Genomic DNA, 14,841 nt, shown 5'->3' with positions numbered 1-14,841 from the left:
ACCCTTTGGAGGCCGACTGTTTATTGTTTGCAAGGCACTCTGAGGGTAAAGTTGCTCGCCTCCATAACTATCTTGCTGCCCCATCCATGTCTACTGTAGTCCCCAGTGAGGTGTCCAGTGCAATGTCTGCTGCAGCTTTTGGAGATTGGTTTCAATTGATGCAGCCTGATGACATGGACAAGGTGCTTGCGATTATGTGGCCAGGAATGTGTCCTCTGAACGCTTTACTATGTTTTTAAAGTTTTTTTTAAAAAATATATTTTTAAATATGTTTTGTTTTAACATGTTTTTAAAGAAGTTTTGTTTCAAAATGTTTTTAAAGATGTTATCTTGTAATATATTTTAAAGTCTGTTTTTATGATGTCTTAGTTTTTAATGCTTTTGTTTGCCACCCTAGGCTCTAATAAATAAATAAATAATGCTTCATTATGTATTTTTTCAATTAACAGACTAAAATTACAACAATTAGCATGCAAAAAAAAATTGAGATTACAAAAGGGGTCCTGTACTCATAAAGGTTGGGAACCACTGCATTATACTATTGTTACAGCACTTATATGACACTTTTCTGCCACTTAGTAGCCCCCAAAGTGGCTTACAGTCAGTAAAACAAAACAAAAAATCCACACAAATCAAATCAGATCACATACTCCCAGCTTATATTGCCACCAGAGACTTTAAAAATAAAACAGGGAATCATTAAACAACAAAGTTTCCTATATAGGTATTAAAGCCTCCAGCCAAAACTGTAATAGAATTGGAAAACCTATCAGTTAATATTTTCAATAATCAAGGGCAATGCCAGGCAGACACTTATTATACAGCCACGAGAATGGCTGTATACTATAGCCAGCATGGATTTTTCACATTCCGCCATGTTAAATTGAAAATACCCCCCATGCCATTCTGATGCTTCCTATAACCTAAGTTCAAAACAAAACCTTACAAAACTTATAGTCCTGAACTCAGAAACACTTGCTTAACAACCCTCTAAGTTTTCAAGGTGATACACAAAACACTCAGAGAGAATCCAAACTTTAAAGTCTGAAACACGAGTAAAAAAATCCAGACCACTGTTGGACTTTTTTCTGTTAGTGATCTCATAATTTGTTGAAATTGATTAAAAATTAGCCATGTTCACAGAGTACCTATAAGCCTATTACTGACCTTGCCCTATATTCTGACCTTCATCTACTGCAGTTTAAAAGTTAAAAAAACATGGCTGTTGTTGAAATTTCATTTCATTTCATTAATTTAAGATAATTAACATTGGAGTCTATGATACTGGAGGCATACTCAGTAAGAACCAACTGTCGGTGTTCTAAAAGCCAGGCTAACAGCTGTTTGCTTGACTAATCAGGGGACCAGGCCTACACCACACATTTATGACTTCTCCCAAAGAATCCTGGGAAGTGTAGTTTGTGAAGGGTGCCGAGAGTTGTTAGGAGACTCCTATTCCCGACGGAGCTCCAGTGGCCAGAGCGGTTTAACAGCCAGCCCCTCTTCCCAGAGAATTCTGATGAATGTAGCTCTACGAGGGGAATAGGGTGTCTGCTTAATCCACATTTGACTAAGTTTGAGACCAATCAGAATGATCACACCACCCCCAAACCCATTCCTATTCAGTGATCTACCTACTGGGAGAGGCCGTGTTCTATATCCCAGAATAGCTATTAATCAGATATGCAAACAAAAGGCAAATAATATATGGGCATTCAATACATTTAGTAAGTCACTGTCTTACTTGTGTATATTCCAGAGAGCAGTGAAGTATAAATATAAACAAAAATTTTGAAATGGTCATTTGGCAATAAACTGGAACTGACTGCTTTAGAAAAACCCATATTGCAACATGTTCACTTGTCCTCCTTTAATCCATTTAGAAACAAGCTTTCAATTATAAGAGACTAGATTCTAGAAAGAACTTTGTTCCTCAGCCAATGTTTAGCCAAGAGAGCAAACAGAAACTGGGTTTATAAATAATCTCCTTATCTATTTGTATGCTGCTTTTCCATAAAATTGTGTCCAAAGCGGCTATCATATCAAATACTAACAGTTCAAAAGAATTTAGAAACAACAACAACAACAACAATAATAATAAACAATTATAATAAACAATAAACAAATAATAAACAATTTTAACAATAAACAAATAATAAACAATTTTAATTCAAAAAAAATCCATACATGATCGTATAAAAATCCATATAAGATTGTACAAACATAAACTAACCCAATTTAACATACAGCTTTGTGCAAAACAATACAAATAAACTAGCCTAATTTAATGGCTTAAATCTGATGGATACAGTAAGGAAGCAACATCCACATCTTTAGCCTCCAGTCACTGAAATACGTTTTTCAGTATAAACACCACTCTAGAGGGCTTGCGGCCTTTCCATGGTGGCATGAAGAAAGTACCTAGTGAGAACCTTTTCTCTCACACACATAAAGCTAGCTAACTCAGGGTCACTTAATGAAACTGAGTGGCAGGCTGCAGAATCAGGACAGACAACCGAACATACTTCTTCACAACATACTTAATTAATTTATGGGATTGGATGCCACAGGATGTGATGGCCACTGGGTAGATAGCTTTAAAAGATTAGACAAATTGGAGGAAGTCTACAGATAGGGCTCTATTAGCCGAGATAGCTAAATGGAACCTCCATGTCCAGAGGCAGCATGCCACTGAAAACCAGTTGCTGAAGGGCAACTAGCAGGGAAGGACTATGTCCTTCATGCCCATTGATGGGATTCAGCCAATGTGTGAAGTAGGATTCTGGATTATTTTATTTTATTTAGTCAATTTATATACCTCTTAGCTACAATAATCTCTAAGCAGTGTAGTAGGAATAGAACATATTGTTTTAATTCCTTTATAAATTGGTTAAACTGTTAAATCAGACTTCAGTTAAAATGCCTACTGCAATGACAAGTCTTCAGTAGGTACCGGAAGTCCAACTGGGAAGGGGCCTGTCTGACATTAGATGATTAATTAGATCAATTCAATGGGGATCCTCTTACATTTTCTACAACTTTTTGGTTTGAGTGAACATGGCTCTTCTAATGTACATATGTAAACCGCCCAGAGAGCTTCGGCTATGGGGCGGTATATAAATGTAATAAATAAATAAATAAATAAATATTCTTTCAAAAATGGCCATTTTGAAGTATAAGTTAGAAATATTTGAACAGGTTTGCATATTTCCATATTAGTTTACATAAAGTAACATAAAGGAGTGTGTTTTTAAAGAAATTGCTACACATACAACACCCAAGAATAATATCCCTTTTTGCAAAAGACATAAAGAAGATTTTATATAGTAGTACTGAGTTTTCTGTTCTCTTCACAAGAATGCTTCATTCTCTTCAGCCATATGGCTGGGCAAAGAGGGGCTGGTTGGCACCCAAGAGGCAGAATGTCTATGAACAACACTGAAGAAGAATGTTTCTGTTATGAGACCTGGTCCCAATAACTACTGAACAAAGTTACAAAATTATTTTTAAATGGAGCAAGAATTTTGTCAAAACCTGTCCTTTCTATGTAGCCTTAAAAGAACAGTTTCCAGAAAGATGAGTAAATCAGAAAAAAGGATCTTGCTATCCAATGTTTTTCTTTATACCACCTTATCAGAGCATTTCAGATTATGTTTATGGAGCTCTTCTTAAAAATGTTCAGAACAGCAATAAACTTACAGCAAAGTCAAAAGCTATGATATATTTTCTTAGTTGTTGATTACAAGACACCACAATCTCAAATATGCCTGTGAGCACTTTGAAGTGTTTATTTTATGCTCTTTTTTTGCAAAACTAACAGAGCATGGATAAGATCCTTATTAATCGCTATAAAAATAATAAAGCTGTCCTAGCAATTTAATAAGAGCGGCACCCATAAATTGATAAGGAAGACCATTTCTTTCCATTAAGAGACATATAGGAAGCATGCCATTTTCTTCATATTAAGCTGCACAGAAATCATTGCGATCTACTTTTGAGATTTTAAAGAAATGTTATTGGGGGGATGCTATCAAAACAGCTACTGAAAAATGAAGATCCCACCTGAATCTCTAACTTCTCTCAAATAAAATACTGGAGAACAAAATGAGACTTGAAGCATACAGCTATCATAAACCCCCTTCTAGTGTGAGATATGCCTGCAAACTAGGAGGGATTTCACCCAAGCAAGCCAAAGGTCTCTACTGAAGGGAGAAATCCAGCAAACGTGATTTGCATAGCTAGGGATTTTCACTTTTGTTTAAATGATATACCATGCAACTCATAGCACTGGATCAGGTGTGGGAGGCCTTTGGCTCTCCAGATATTGCTGAACTACAACTCCCATCATCCTCAGCCATTGGTCATGTTTGCTTGGGGCTAATGGGAGTTGTAGTTCAGCAACATCTGGAAGGCCAAAGGCTCCCCACACCTTCATTAGTTGAAGAGATCCAAGCTTGTAGTTGTCCTCAGCAAATGGCTGAAAAGCTAAGAAAAGAGTCCTTCTAAGACATTTATTTCCCAACCTTATCACTCAAGCTACAGGTTCATGAAATTAGTAATATTTTTGTGGGTGAATAAGGCTGCAACAATCATTTCTAATCCAGTTCAATTATTCTTATTTTCATGAGCAGCAGTTGATCCTTTCAGAAAGCACACCAACAAACATATATAAGCAGAAATAGCATGACTTGAACAGCCAGAGCACCAGAGTCAAATTATGATATAGAATACATTTAACAAAAACAGTCTAAAGAAGAAATTAACCCCATTCTCTACAGGAAGAAAATACTAAGTACATCACTACTAGGGATGTTGTAAGAAGGCATCGTTTTCCATTCTACCCTGCATTCATTGCATGCACCACTGATTCAGTTTCATGGCTGTTACTCTTCTGCCAAAAACGACATTATTTGTCTTGCTGTTCATTGTGATGAAATTACATAAATTATATTGTTATGTTACTTTATCCCATTCATTTCAATGCAAAGGAAATGCAATGTAAATGGGGGGTGGGACATAATCAATTATGTATCATTTGCAGACTGAAAGCAGCAACACCAGATACCAGTCATATTCACTGGATTGATTTCTGTTCTGGACATAGGACTAATCAGCAAAATTCAGCAATTTCCACTCCTGTTTCCATTTTCATCAGAATTCTCTGGTATCCCTAAACACACCAGCCTGCTCAACAATGACCAGAGCCACTTCACACGTTACAGCAAAATATTCGGTTGGCCATGTCTCTTCTGCAATATCTGAAGCATCTTGTGTTACTGAACACATGCAGTAAATGTGCTTCCAGCAAGAGGCATGATCACAATGTGTTTCAGAGAGATATGTTACAGAAGAAGCATGGAAAGTGGACACGTTGGAACTCTTTTGTTGAAACAGCTCTCAATTAGCCTTGCTTATCTAAAAACATGACATGTTTGCATATCAAAAATGTGAGAACTCATCGCACACTTAACCAATATAAATCTGTACAAGCAGTTGAAATTTAAATTTCTACTTTGCATTGCATCCTTTCTGAAGTTCCACTTACTATGGAAATAATGTCTGTGATACAAGAAGGCATTAATATTCTCAGCTGAAAACTATCTGGTCTTACACTTTAGTCCAAAACCCATATTTGTGATATACAATATTTTGACTGTTTAAGTTTCCCATCTATGTTATATATTAATTTATAGCATTTACCACCTGTGGTTGATGCAAATGCAAGATTAATGTAATTAGTGCAATATAATGGTATATAGCCACTATGAAACAAATTTGCTTTAACTATTGTGGGCCTCGCATAGCTTGGTTTCCATAGCAACAAACATTTCAGAATAACTGCTTCTAAAAAGAATGAAAAATGGGTCATTATGTAACTGATGGAGCCTTGTCATCAGCAATGCAAGACACTGTATAGTCCTATCCCCAACGTTCAGTTTGGAAAACATATTAATAAGAGTACCCAATCAACAGACTTTTTTTTATCCCTGTCAGTAGTTTTATGATCAGGAGAATAATAACATAAGATCACTGCTTCTAGTTCAGTTGTACTCTGATTTTCTTAGTATTCCGTAAAAAAATTGGATGCTAGCTAGCTGTGGTATAGTGCAAATTCATTCTATTATTTTTGATATCTTGTATCATCACATTGGAAGATCCTCCGTGGCGCAGAGTGGTAAGCAGCGGTAACGCAGCCGAAGCTCTGCTCACGGCCGGAGTTCGATTCCAACGGAAGGAGGAAGTCGAATCTCCGGTAAAAGGGGTCAAGGTCCACTCAGCCTTCCATCCATCCGTAGTCGGTAAAATGAGTACCCGGCATATGCTGGGGGGGGGGGTAAAGAAAGGCCGGGGAAGGAACTGGCAAACCCACCCCATATATACGGTCTGCCTAGTAAACATCGCAAGATGTCACCCTAAGAGTCGGAAATGACTCGCACTATAAGTACGGGGACACCTTTCCCTTTACCTTATCATCACATTGTTAAAACTATTTCAAGAGCCATCTCCAGATTGGACCAATAATATACTCAAAGGAGACTAATATTGCCAACTAAATTCCAGAACTCTGGGAAAAAGTACATACTGATTTTACAAGGTGCTCTAACTAGTTGAACTATGGAATAGCAGGTCCACTGACACAGTAACATAAACAACTGCCATGTTCTATTCCTGCTACATAGGTTCCTAATTTATGGAAGCACCCAAGATAACTGAACCATAGAGAGAGGCCAGAAGCAAAAGCAACTCAACCTATTATTCAGTGGTATAAGATCAAAGTATTAACTAGAAGAGAACCAAAAGCAGCCTCATGTCTACTAAATCTGAAGCAGGAAACAAGCACACACACACACACACACACACACACAATCTGCCAACTACTTATTTGAAAGGCCGATGCATACAGGAAACTGGTACACAGACTGCAGCTGATAGGGAGATCCTAAAAAGAAAACAGATCACTTATAATATACCATACATAAAGAGTTTGGTTTCTGACATATAATGGCTTGATTCTTCTCCCCTATGAGTTCCTCACTAGTTGAATCATTTATACACATGGCAAGGGATAGTAATTCTTGGTACATGTGCTTCCACTTTGTGATTCCAAGGCCTTGGAGATTTGTCAAAACTGGGAATATTCCCAAAAAATATTGCATCCAGGTATTTTATTGTGGGGGAGAGACTTTGTAGTGATCAGTTAGACTGGGAACCGGCATAAGAGAAGTTGGGATTTTAACAGATGGGACTGTGTACATTTTTTATTTTATAGAGCCTAATTTAACGATTTGCTTATATTTTGAGTTATGCTGGAACACGTCATCAGCTTTTGGAATACAGAAGTATAAAATTTCAAAGAGAAAAAAATAGCTTCCCTCTCCACCCAAACAAACCCCAAACAGGGTAAGGTTTTGAAGATACTTTTGCTAAACAAATTACTGTTGTTGTTGACAATATTGACTGAGTAAGATGCTTTGCATGCAGTGACATCCTCATCCATAACAACATGGAGAAGAATTTGATTCTTATTTCCATTTTGAACCTCAAAGTTGAAAGGCTCTTCACATGAATACCTATCGGTAAGGTGCTATGTCTGTACTAGCCACTTTACCCCTGGCACTTGAGCCATGGCAATTTGCCACCACCTATTCTACATCTAAATCATATGCAGTATATCATCATCTGGCAAGTAAGATTACACTGATAAATGAGAAGTAATCATCTACCTATACTTCAGATTAACTAAAAATTGATTAGAGAGTTAAGAAAGAAGCAGCATGATACAACAGATATCAATCTGCAGGAAAACTTTTAAAAAAATAACATGAAACTAATAAGGAAAAACACACCCAGAGTAGACAGGAAATATGCTAGCAAGTGGGAATACAGGTAAGAATCCCTCAAATCCTGAGATGTTAATACAGTATAAGCCAAAGAGTAATAATACCAGCAAAAACCCAACTAAAATGAGCATGGAACCCAACAGTTAAAAAATTAAGACCAGGAAAAAAAGTAAGGTGAAGCTGGTGCAAAAAATGGAGCAACAGATGGATTGTAATTAAAAAACCTGGGAGAATAGGAACAGGTCTTCACTTGGGACCTAAAAGACCACAGTAAATGTGCCAGGTGAGACTCTATGAGGAGGCCATTCCAAAGATTACAATGGGAGTGTACCCATTTGCCAATATTTCGTTTAGACTGAAGAATAACAACAGAGCTGAGAAACTGTTTTTGCACAAAACAGAAAAAAGGAGCAAGGGTGGATGATTCACTGTACGCTATACCTCTGATACTAAAAAAACCTGATTCAATTACAGAAACACTGTTTAAAGGGGTCCTATTCTGGAAAGACCATAGCTTAAATTATTTATCCAGTAAACCTTTAGGATGTTTTTCAGCAACATGTTTTAGATTTGTTACAGTACAAATTATGGCTTAGATCCTAACTTTCCATCACTCCCCACTCCACCTGCAGCCTTCCCCCCGTATCCCATACTACTCCCAAAGGCCCACCAATTCACAGCAGCAGATTTTCAGGGGACTGCAGAGGAAAGGGGGACAGGAAAGCCCTGTTCTATGAACACAGATCCAAGCCAATGTGTTCAAAATAGGAAACAGGACTGCTCCCATACTAACAGGATAAAGAAGAATTAACACAAAGCCATTCTGTCCAATAATCTGAAATCATTAAAAGTCAGCTCCACAACATTATTCCACCATGTACTAATACATGGTGCTCCACAATTCCCCAGCCACATCCCACTATTCCTCAGAAGCTGCAGCCATACCTGCAACACTTTTGACTCTTCTGCTGTGCTCCTGTCAGCACCACCACTCTGGCTTGTAGAGATTGTGTAAACTACCCTGAGCTGGGAGCCCACAAACACTGGACCTCTTTAGCCGCTTGTGGCTCCCGCCTGTGTAAAGTGCCTCTCTCAGCCACAGCATCATCATTGGAAATAGCAAAGCAGCCAAATTCTGAGTTCTCCAAGGAGGACACAACTATGCAGTTCCCTACAGCACACTGCAGCGTCCTGAAACAGCCATTAGAACTTGAGTTCAAATGCCTAGTCAGACATAAAACTCAATGATACATTGAAAGCTAGTGATTTGCCTGAGACCTAACATACCTCACAACATTGTTTAGAAAATTCAATACCACCATCCACATACCATTCTGAGCTCTCTAGCAGAAAGATGGGATACAAATGTAACAAATAAAGAAATGTCTGTAAAGTTTGTAATGACTCGCACTTCTTTAAATGATTTTTTCCCTGCTGCATAAACAAGACTTGGCATATGCATTTTTCTTTTGGATGCTTCCCACAGAAGCATACTTGTCTTTTTTTGCCACAACTCACAACTAGAAGCTATATAAGATGTCAAAGTACAGGGCCATAGCACAAGGCTAAAAATGTCTATCATGTTCACCAATTTTCCACTAGAACAATCTAGATTCCATCTTCTCATCTGCAACACTAGGAGAATGAATTCAACAGCCTCTAAGCAAGTTTTCCTGTTAATATATTATCGACCCTTCATAGGCTGTTTATTTCACTCCCAACTTCCTGCACTCTGCTTAAGATTCCACTGATGTACAGTGTCTTTAGCCCTCTGCACGGCACAAAACTCAGACACAAGACAAACTGTTAAAGCAGATGTTATATTCCACAATTACACACAGCCATAAAACATCCAGTTAATAGGATGATAAATATTAAACAGTATCCTCCTACTAAGATATTTAAAATAAAAAAGCCTCTAGAGCACTTTTATAGGAATTTTCTGTGGGTTAATGATGAGTTGGTAGTCTGCAATTGCTAGGGAAGCTTTATACACTAGCTTCAATTCCGCATTGCTGTTACTGCTCCATTTGACTAGTAATTCAGAGACACACCCAGAGCCCCAGTTGTCTGCCGACCCATCTAGTTTTTTTGCAGGAATAACTAGTAGCAAAAAGACCAATGACAGAATTATGACAACTGCATTGACAGCCTTCCCTCTCATTTTTTAAAAAATTATTTGAGGAATGCAAAAAGAAACCTGCTGCAAATGGGTGAATAAGGTGCATGAGGAGCTGTAGAAGGGGGCTTCTAATTTGAATACAACATCCTAGGCTCTGTATTCACAATCCTTACTGTTTATTTATTTTATTTATTTATTTTATTTCATTTTTAAACCGCCCATAGCTCTCTGGGCGGTGTACAAAAGATTAAAAGTACAGAAATACAAAATATCACAATAAATAAACTGAAACAAAGAGATTTAAAATTGTAACATTAAATGCTTTAAAATGCCTGGGAGCATAGCCAGGTCTTAACCTGGAGCCGAAAAGATGGAAGCGTCGGCACCAGGCGTATTTCTTCGGGGAGGCTATTCCACAATTCGGGGGCCACTACAGAAAAGGCCCTAGATCGAGTAACTGTCCTCCGGGCTTCCCGATGGGTTGGTACCCGGAGGAGGGCCTTAGACGCTGAGCGAAGTGACCGGGTCGGTTCATAGCGGGAGAGGCGTTCCACAAGATACTGCGGTCCCACGCCGTGTAAGGCTTTATAGGTCAAAACCAGCACCTTGAATCTGGCTCGGAAGCAAATAGGTAGCCAGTGCAAACGGGCCAGAACAGGTGTTATATGCGCTGACCGGCTGGTCCTCGTCAGCAGTCTGGCTGCTGCGTTTTGCACTAGCTGAAGCTTCCGAACTGCCCTACGTAGAGGCAGCCCTACGTAGAGCGCATTACAGTAATCCAACCTAGATGTTACCAGAGCATGAACAACTGAGGCGAGGTCATCCCTGTCCAGATAGGGGCGTAGCTGGGCTACCAACCAAAGGTGGTAGAATGCATTTCTTGCCACCGAGGCCACTTGCGCCTCCAGAGACAAGGTAGGATCGAAAAGAACCCCAAGACTACGAACCTGTTCCTTCAAGGGGAGTGTAACCCCATCTAGAACAGGGTAAGCATCCACCATCTGGGCAGGGAAGGCATTCACCAACAGTGTCTCAGTCTTGTCTGGATTGAGTCTCAGTTTATTAGCTCTCATCCAGTCCATTATCGCGGTCAGGCAGTGATTCAGCACATCCACAGACTCACCTGTAGAAGATGAAAAGGAGAAATAGAGCTGCGTGTCATCAGCGTACTGGTGGCAACGCACTCCAAAACTCCTGATGACGGCACCCAGAGGCTGCATGTAGATGTTAAAAAGCATGGGGGACAAAACCGACCCCTGAGGAACTCCACAATGGAGAGTCCAAGGAGTCGAGCAATGTTCCCCAAGTACTACCTTCTGGTGACGATCCGCCAAGTAGGAGCGGAACCACTGCCAAGCAGTGCCTCCAACTCCCAACTCCGCGAGTCTCCCCAGAAGGATACCATGGTCAATGGTATCAAACGCCGCTGAGAGATCAAGGAGAATCAACAGAGTCACACTCCCTCTGTCCCTCTCCCGACAAAGGTCATCATACAGGGCGACCAAGGCTGTTTCAGTGCCAAAACCAGGCCTAAAACCGGATTGAAACGGATCCAGATAATCGGTCTCATCCAAGAGCACCTGGAGCTGACCGGCAACCACCCGCTCCAGAACCTTGCCCAAAAAGGGGACATTCGCCACCGGTCTATAGTTGTTCAGGTCATCTGGGTCTAAGGAAGGTTTCTTTAAGAGAGGTCTTACTACTGCCTCCTTGAGGCTACTAGGGACTACTCCCTCACTCAAGGAGGCATTTATCACTTCCTTGGTGGTAGTAGTCCTGCTAGCCTTCACTAGCCAAGATGGACAAGGATCTAGAGCAGACGTGGTCGCCCGCACCAATCCAAGTACCTTGTCCACTTCCTCAAGCTGCACCAACTGAAACTCATCCAATAATGAAAGACAAGACCGTGTTCTGGACACTTCAATGGATTCGTCTGTCATAACATCGGAGTCTAGGTCCCTACGGATGCATGCGATTTTATTTTGGAAGTGCCCTGCGATGTCGTTACAGCGAGCTTCAGATGTTTCAATAGTATCTTGAGGACCAGAATGTAAGAGTCCTCGTACAACCCTAAAGAGCTCTGCAGGGCGGCAGAGAGATGTCCTGATAGAGGCAGCGAAGTGAAACTTCTTCGCCGCCCTTACCGCTTTTATATACGACTTAGTAGAGGCACTTACCAAAGCATAACTGCATCCGTCTGGAGTTCGTCTCCATCTGCACTCCAGCCTCCTTCTCTCTTGCTTCATCACTCTCAGCTCCGGGGTATACCACGGAGCTGTATGAGCTCTGCATCGAAGAGGGCGCGCGGGAGCAATCGTGTCAATAGCCCGGGCCATCTCCGTATTCCACAGTTCGACCAAGGCCTCGACAGGAGCGCCAGTACTATCAGCTGGAAAAACTCCCAGAGCCGTCTGAAAACCAATATGATCCATAAGCCTCCGAGAGCGGACCAACTTAATAGGTCCCCCACCCTTGCAGAGGGAAAGAGTTGTCGTAAGTCTAAAACTCAGCAGGCGGTGATCTGTCCATGACAATGGAGTAGATGAAAAACACCCCACCTCCAGATCACCATTTCCATGACCAGTGGCGAAGATCAAATCAAGAGTGTGACCCGATACATGCGTTGGGCCAGTAACAAATTGAGACAGCCCCGTGGTTGTCATGGAGGCCATGAAGTCCTGAGCCACCCCAGATAAAACAGTCTCGGCATGAATGTTGATGTCCCCCAACACCACAAGTTTGGGGGACCTCAGCAATACCTCCGAGACTATCTCTGTCAGCTCAGCTAGGGAAGCTGTTGGGCAGCAAGGTGGGCGGTACACCAACAGGATTCCCAGTCTGTCTCCTTGACCCAGCACAAGGTGGAGGCACTCTAGACCAGTCGCCATCTGGACAGGATGCCTGGTGAGAGAGAAAGTACTCCTATAGACCACAGCGACCCCGCCTCCCCGACCCTCAGGTCTACCATAGTGCTGCACCGTATACCCAGGTGGACAAAGCTGAGAGAGAGCAACTCCTCCCTGCTCACCCACCCAGGTCTCAGTTAGACATGCCCAAAGACATGAAAGGGTGCAAGGCTAACTACCTTTCAGCCTGTAAAGAGCAAAGGTGTTTGCAAGGTTTACTAACCAACCTGTGTCAAGTGTTCCCCATTATGTAGTGCTTAGGATAAAATACTGTACCTTCTCCCAGTTCTTTTAGACACAGGATAACCAAATCTTCAGTTCAATAACAGCTATTACTAATAGCCTTTCTACTGCCATCCCACAGGCACAGCACTAAAGGGGCAAAAACCCCTCAACTCACCTGAACACCTCCTCCCCACAAGATACACCCATGTAGAGACCAACAGTCATTTTGACTTCCCTCTCTCCTTCTGGTCACTTCACACATTACACAGAGGCACACCCTTATTTGCCACAAACACAACACACAATTGCAGCCAAACCCAGCTTTCCCGGCAGGCATCCCTGTATGATACACGTGTTAGCAAGACATATTTCTCCCATGCACACCTCACATTTCTTCCATTCCACACGCGAGGTGGCAGCAAACCCGGGGTTTGCGTGGCAGCCAATCTTGGAGTCTGACGAGTGTACCTGTAAGATACACATATAGCCAAACGCGTGTTGGACTCATTTATGCACTACATTTTCTAGGCATATGCTTTAAAATAACCTTAGATGCACACCTACACGTAAAACAAGAACTGTAATGTGTAAAGCGACCCTGAAGGAGCCGAAGATACCCTCCGTCTCCACCTCCGCCCTCACCCGAGGCTCTTATTTCCTGCTTCCCTCGCCGCGGATGCTGTTGCTTTGCCTTCCTCAATCAATGCTGCCCGGTCGCCCCCAAGCCCGCTTTTTACCTGTCCCCAGGGACGGATTCTCAGGCGCTGAGGAAGCAGAAGCAGCGCCTCCGCTAGCGGCGCCATCGCTTCCCCTTCTGCGGCTGCCGCCGCCAGCCACGTCCGCCGCCTGCGGCTCGCACCGCCCGGCTGACGAAGAAAGGGAAGGCAAAGCAGAGACGGCGGCATCCGCCTCGGGCAGCGGCAAGAGGAGCAGAAGCAGCAAGATCCCGCCCGGCCGCGCTCTCCTCCTTCCCCTCCTCCTCGCGCCGCCGTCGGCAGCGGATGCAACGGGGCAGCTCAGGGTCATCTGTGCGGCGGGAGCCCGCAGCCACCAGCCTCGGCGGCAGGTGAGGGAGCAGGGAAGTCGTCGTTGTCGCTCGGCCGCCTCCGCCAGCCCGCTCCTGATGCTGCTGCCCCGCCCCCGAGTGCCCCACGCTGTGGTGACGAACAAGGCGACGAGGATGCGGCGGTTGCTGCTCTCGTTGCTGCTGCTGTTACTGCCGCCGCCGCCGCCGCCGCCGCATTTCCGCATGCGCAGTCTCAAGCCACGTCAAAGCCACAGCAAGTTCCTCCGCTGATAACAGCGCCAATTGCGCCCGGCCCTCTGTTTGTCACAGACAGGCATTGTTTGGCTACAAGAAGGGCGTGCGCAGTAGTGGCGTCCGAAGCCATAGTTGCCCTTATCTGTTGCCCTCAGTTGCTTAAAAGATTTGTCAAGGGCTACATTTTTCAAGGAAGAAAGGACTCTGCCTGCACAGGACCGTACAAGGGGTAATTACACGTGGTCAAAAGATGCAGTGGCGTGCCTTGTCTCTCATACACAGACACTGGGAAATCAGGAAATGCGAAAGAGTCGTATAGCTCAGTGGGGAAATGAACATGCTCAGTTGCTTCCACTGTAGCCACGGATCTTGCTCCCTTGCCATCACTTTTAATTGATTCCTGCCACGTGGAACGGGGGATCGAAACGGAATGTAAATCAAAAAGGGTTTCAGACCATCCTCTTTTTTTTGCGACCGATTATAAAT

General features: G+C 42.4%; 1 protein-coding gene across 1 annotated transcript in view; it reads right to left on the bottom strand.

Annotated features, from left to right (window-relative positions):
- Positions 1 to 14,417, bottom strand: part of STIM2 (stromal interaction molecule 2) — a 96,083-nt gene extending 81,666 nt beyond the window's left edge. The window contains exon 1 of the mRNA XM_061584325.1: positions 13,832 to 14,417. Within this exon, the coding sequence (XP_061440309.1) occupies positions 13,832 to 14,345 (514 nt within the window). The 5' untranslated portion in view covers positions 14,346 to 14,417. The remainder of the gene's footprint in view (positions 1 to 13,831) is intronic.
- Between the last annotated feature and the right edge of the window lie 424 nt (positions 14,418 to 14,841).

This window comes from Rhineura floridana, chromosome 9, assembly GCF_030035675.1.
Source record: "Rhineura floridana isolate rRhiFlo1 chromosome 9, rRhiFlo1.hap2, whole genome shotgun sequence".
Taxonomy (NCBI): domain Eukaryota; kingdom Metazoa; phylum Chordata; class Lepidosauria; order Squamata; family Rhineuridae; genus Rhineura; species Rhineura floridana.
The sequence above is the reverse complement of the archived record's forward strand: the minus strand, read 5'-3'. Positions and strand labels throughout refer to the sequence as shown.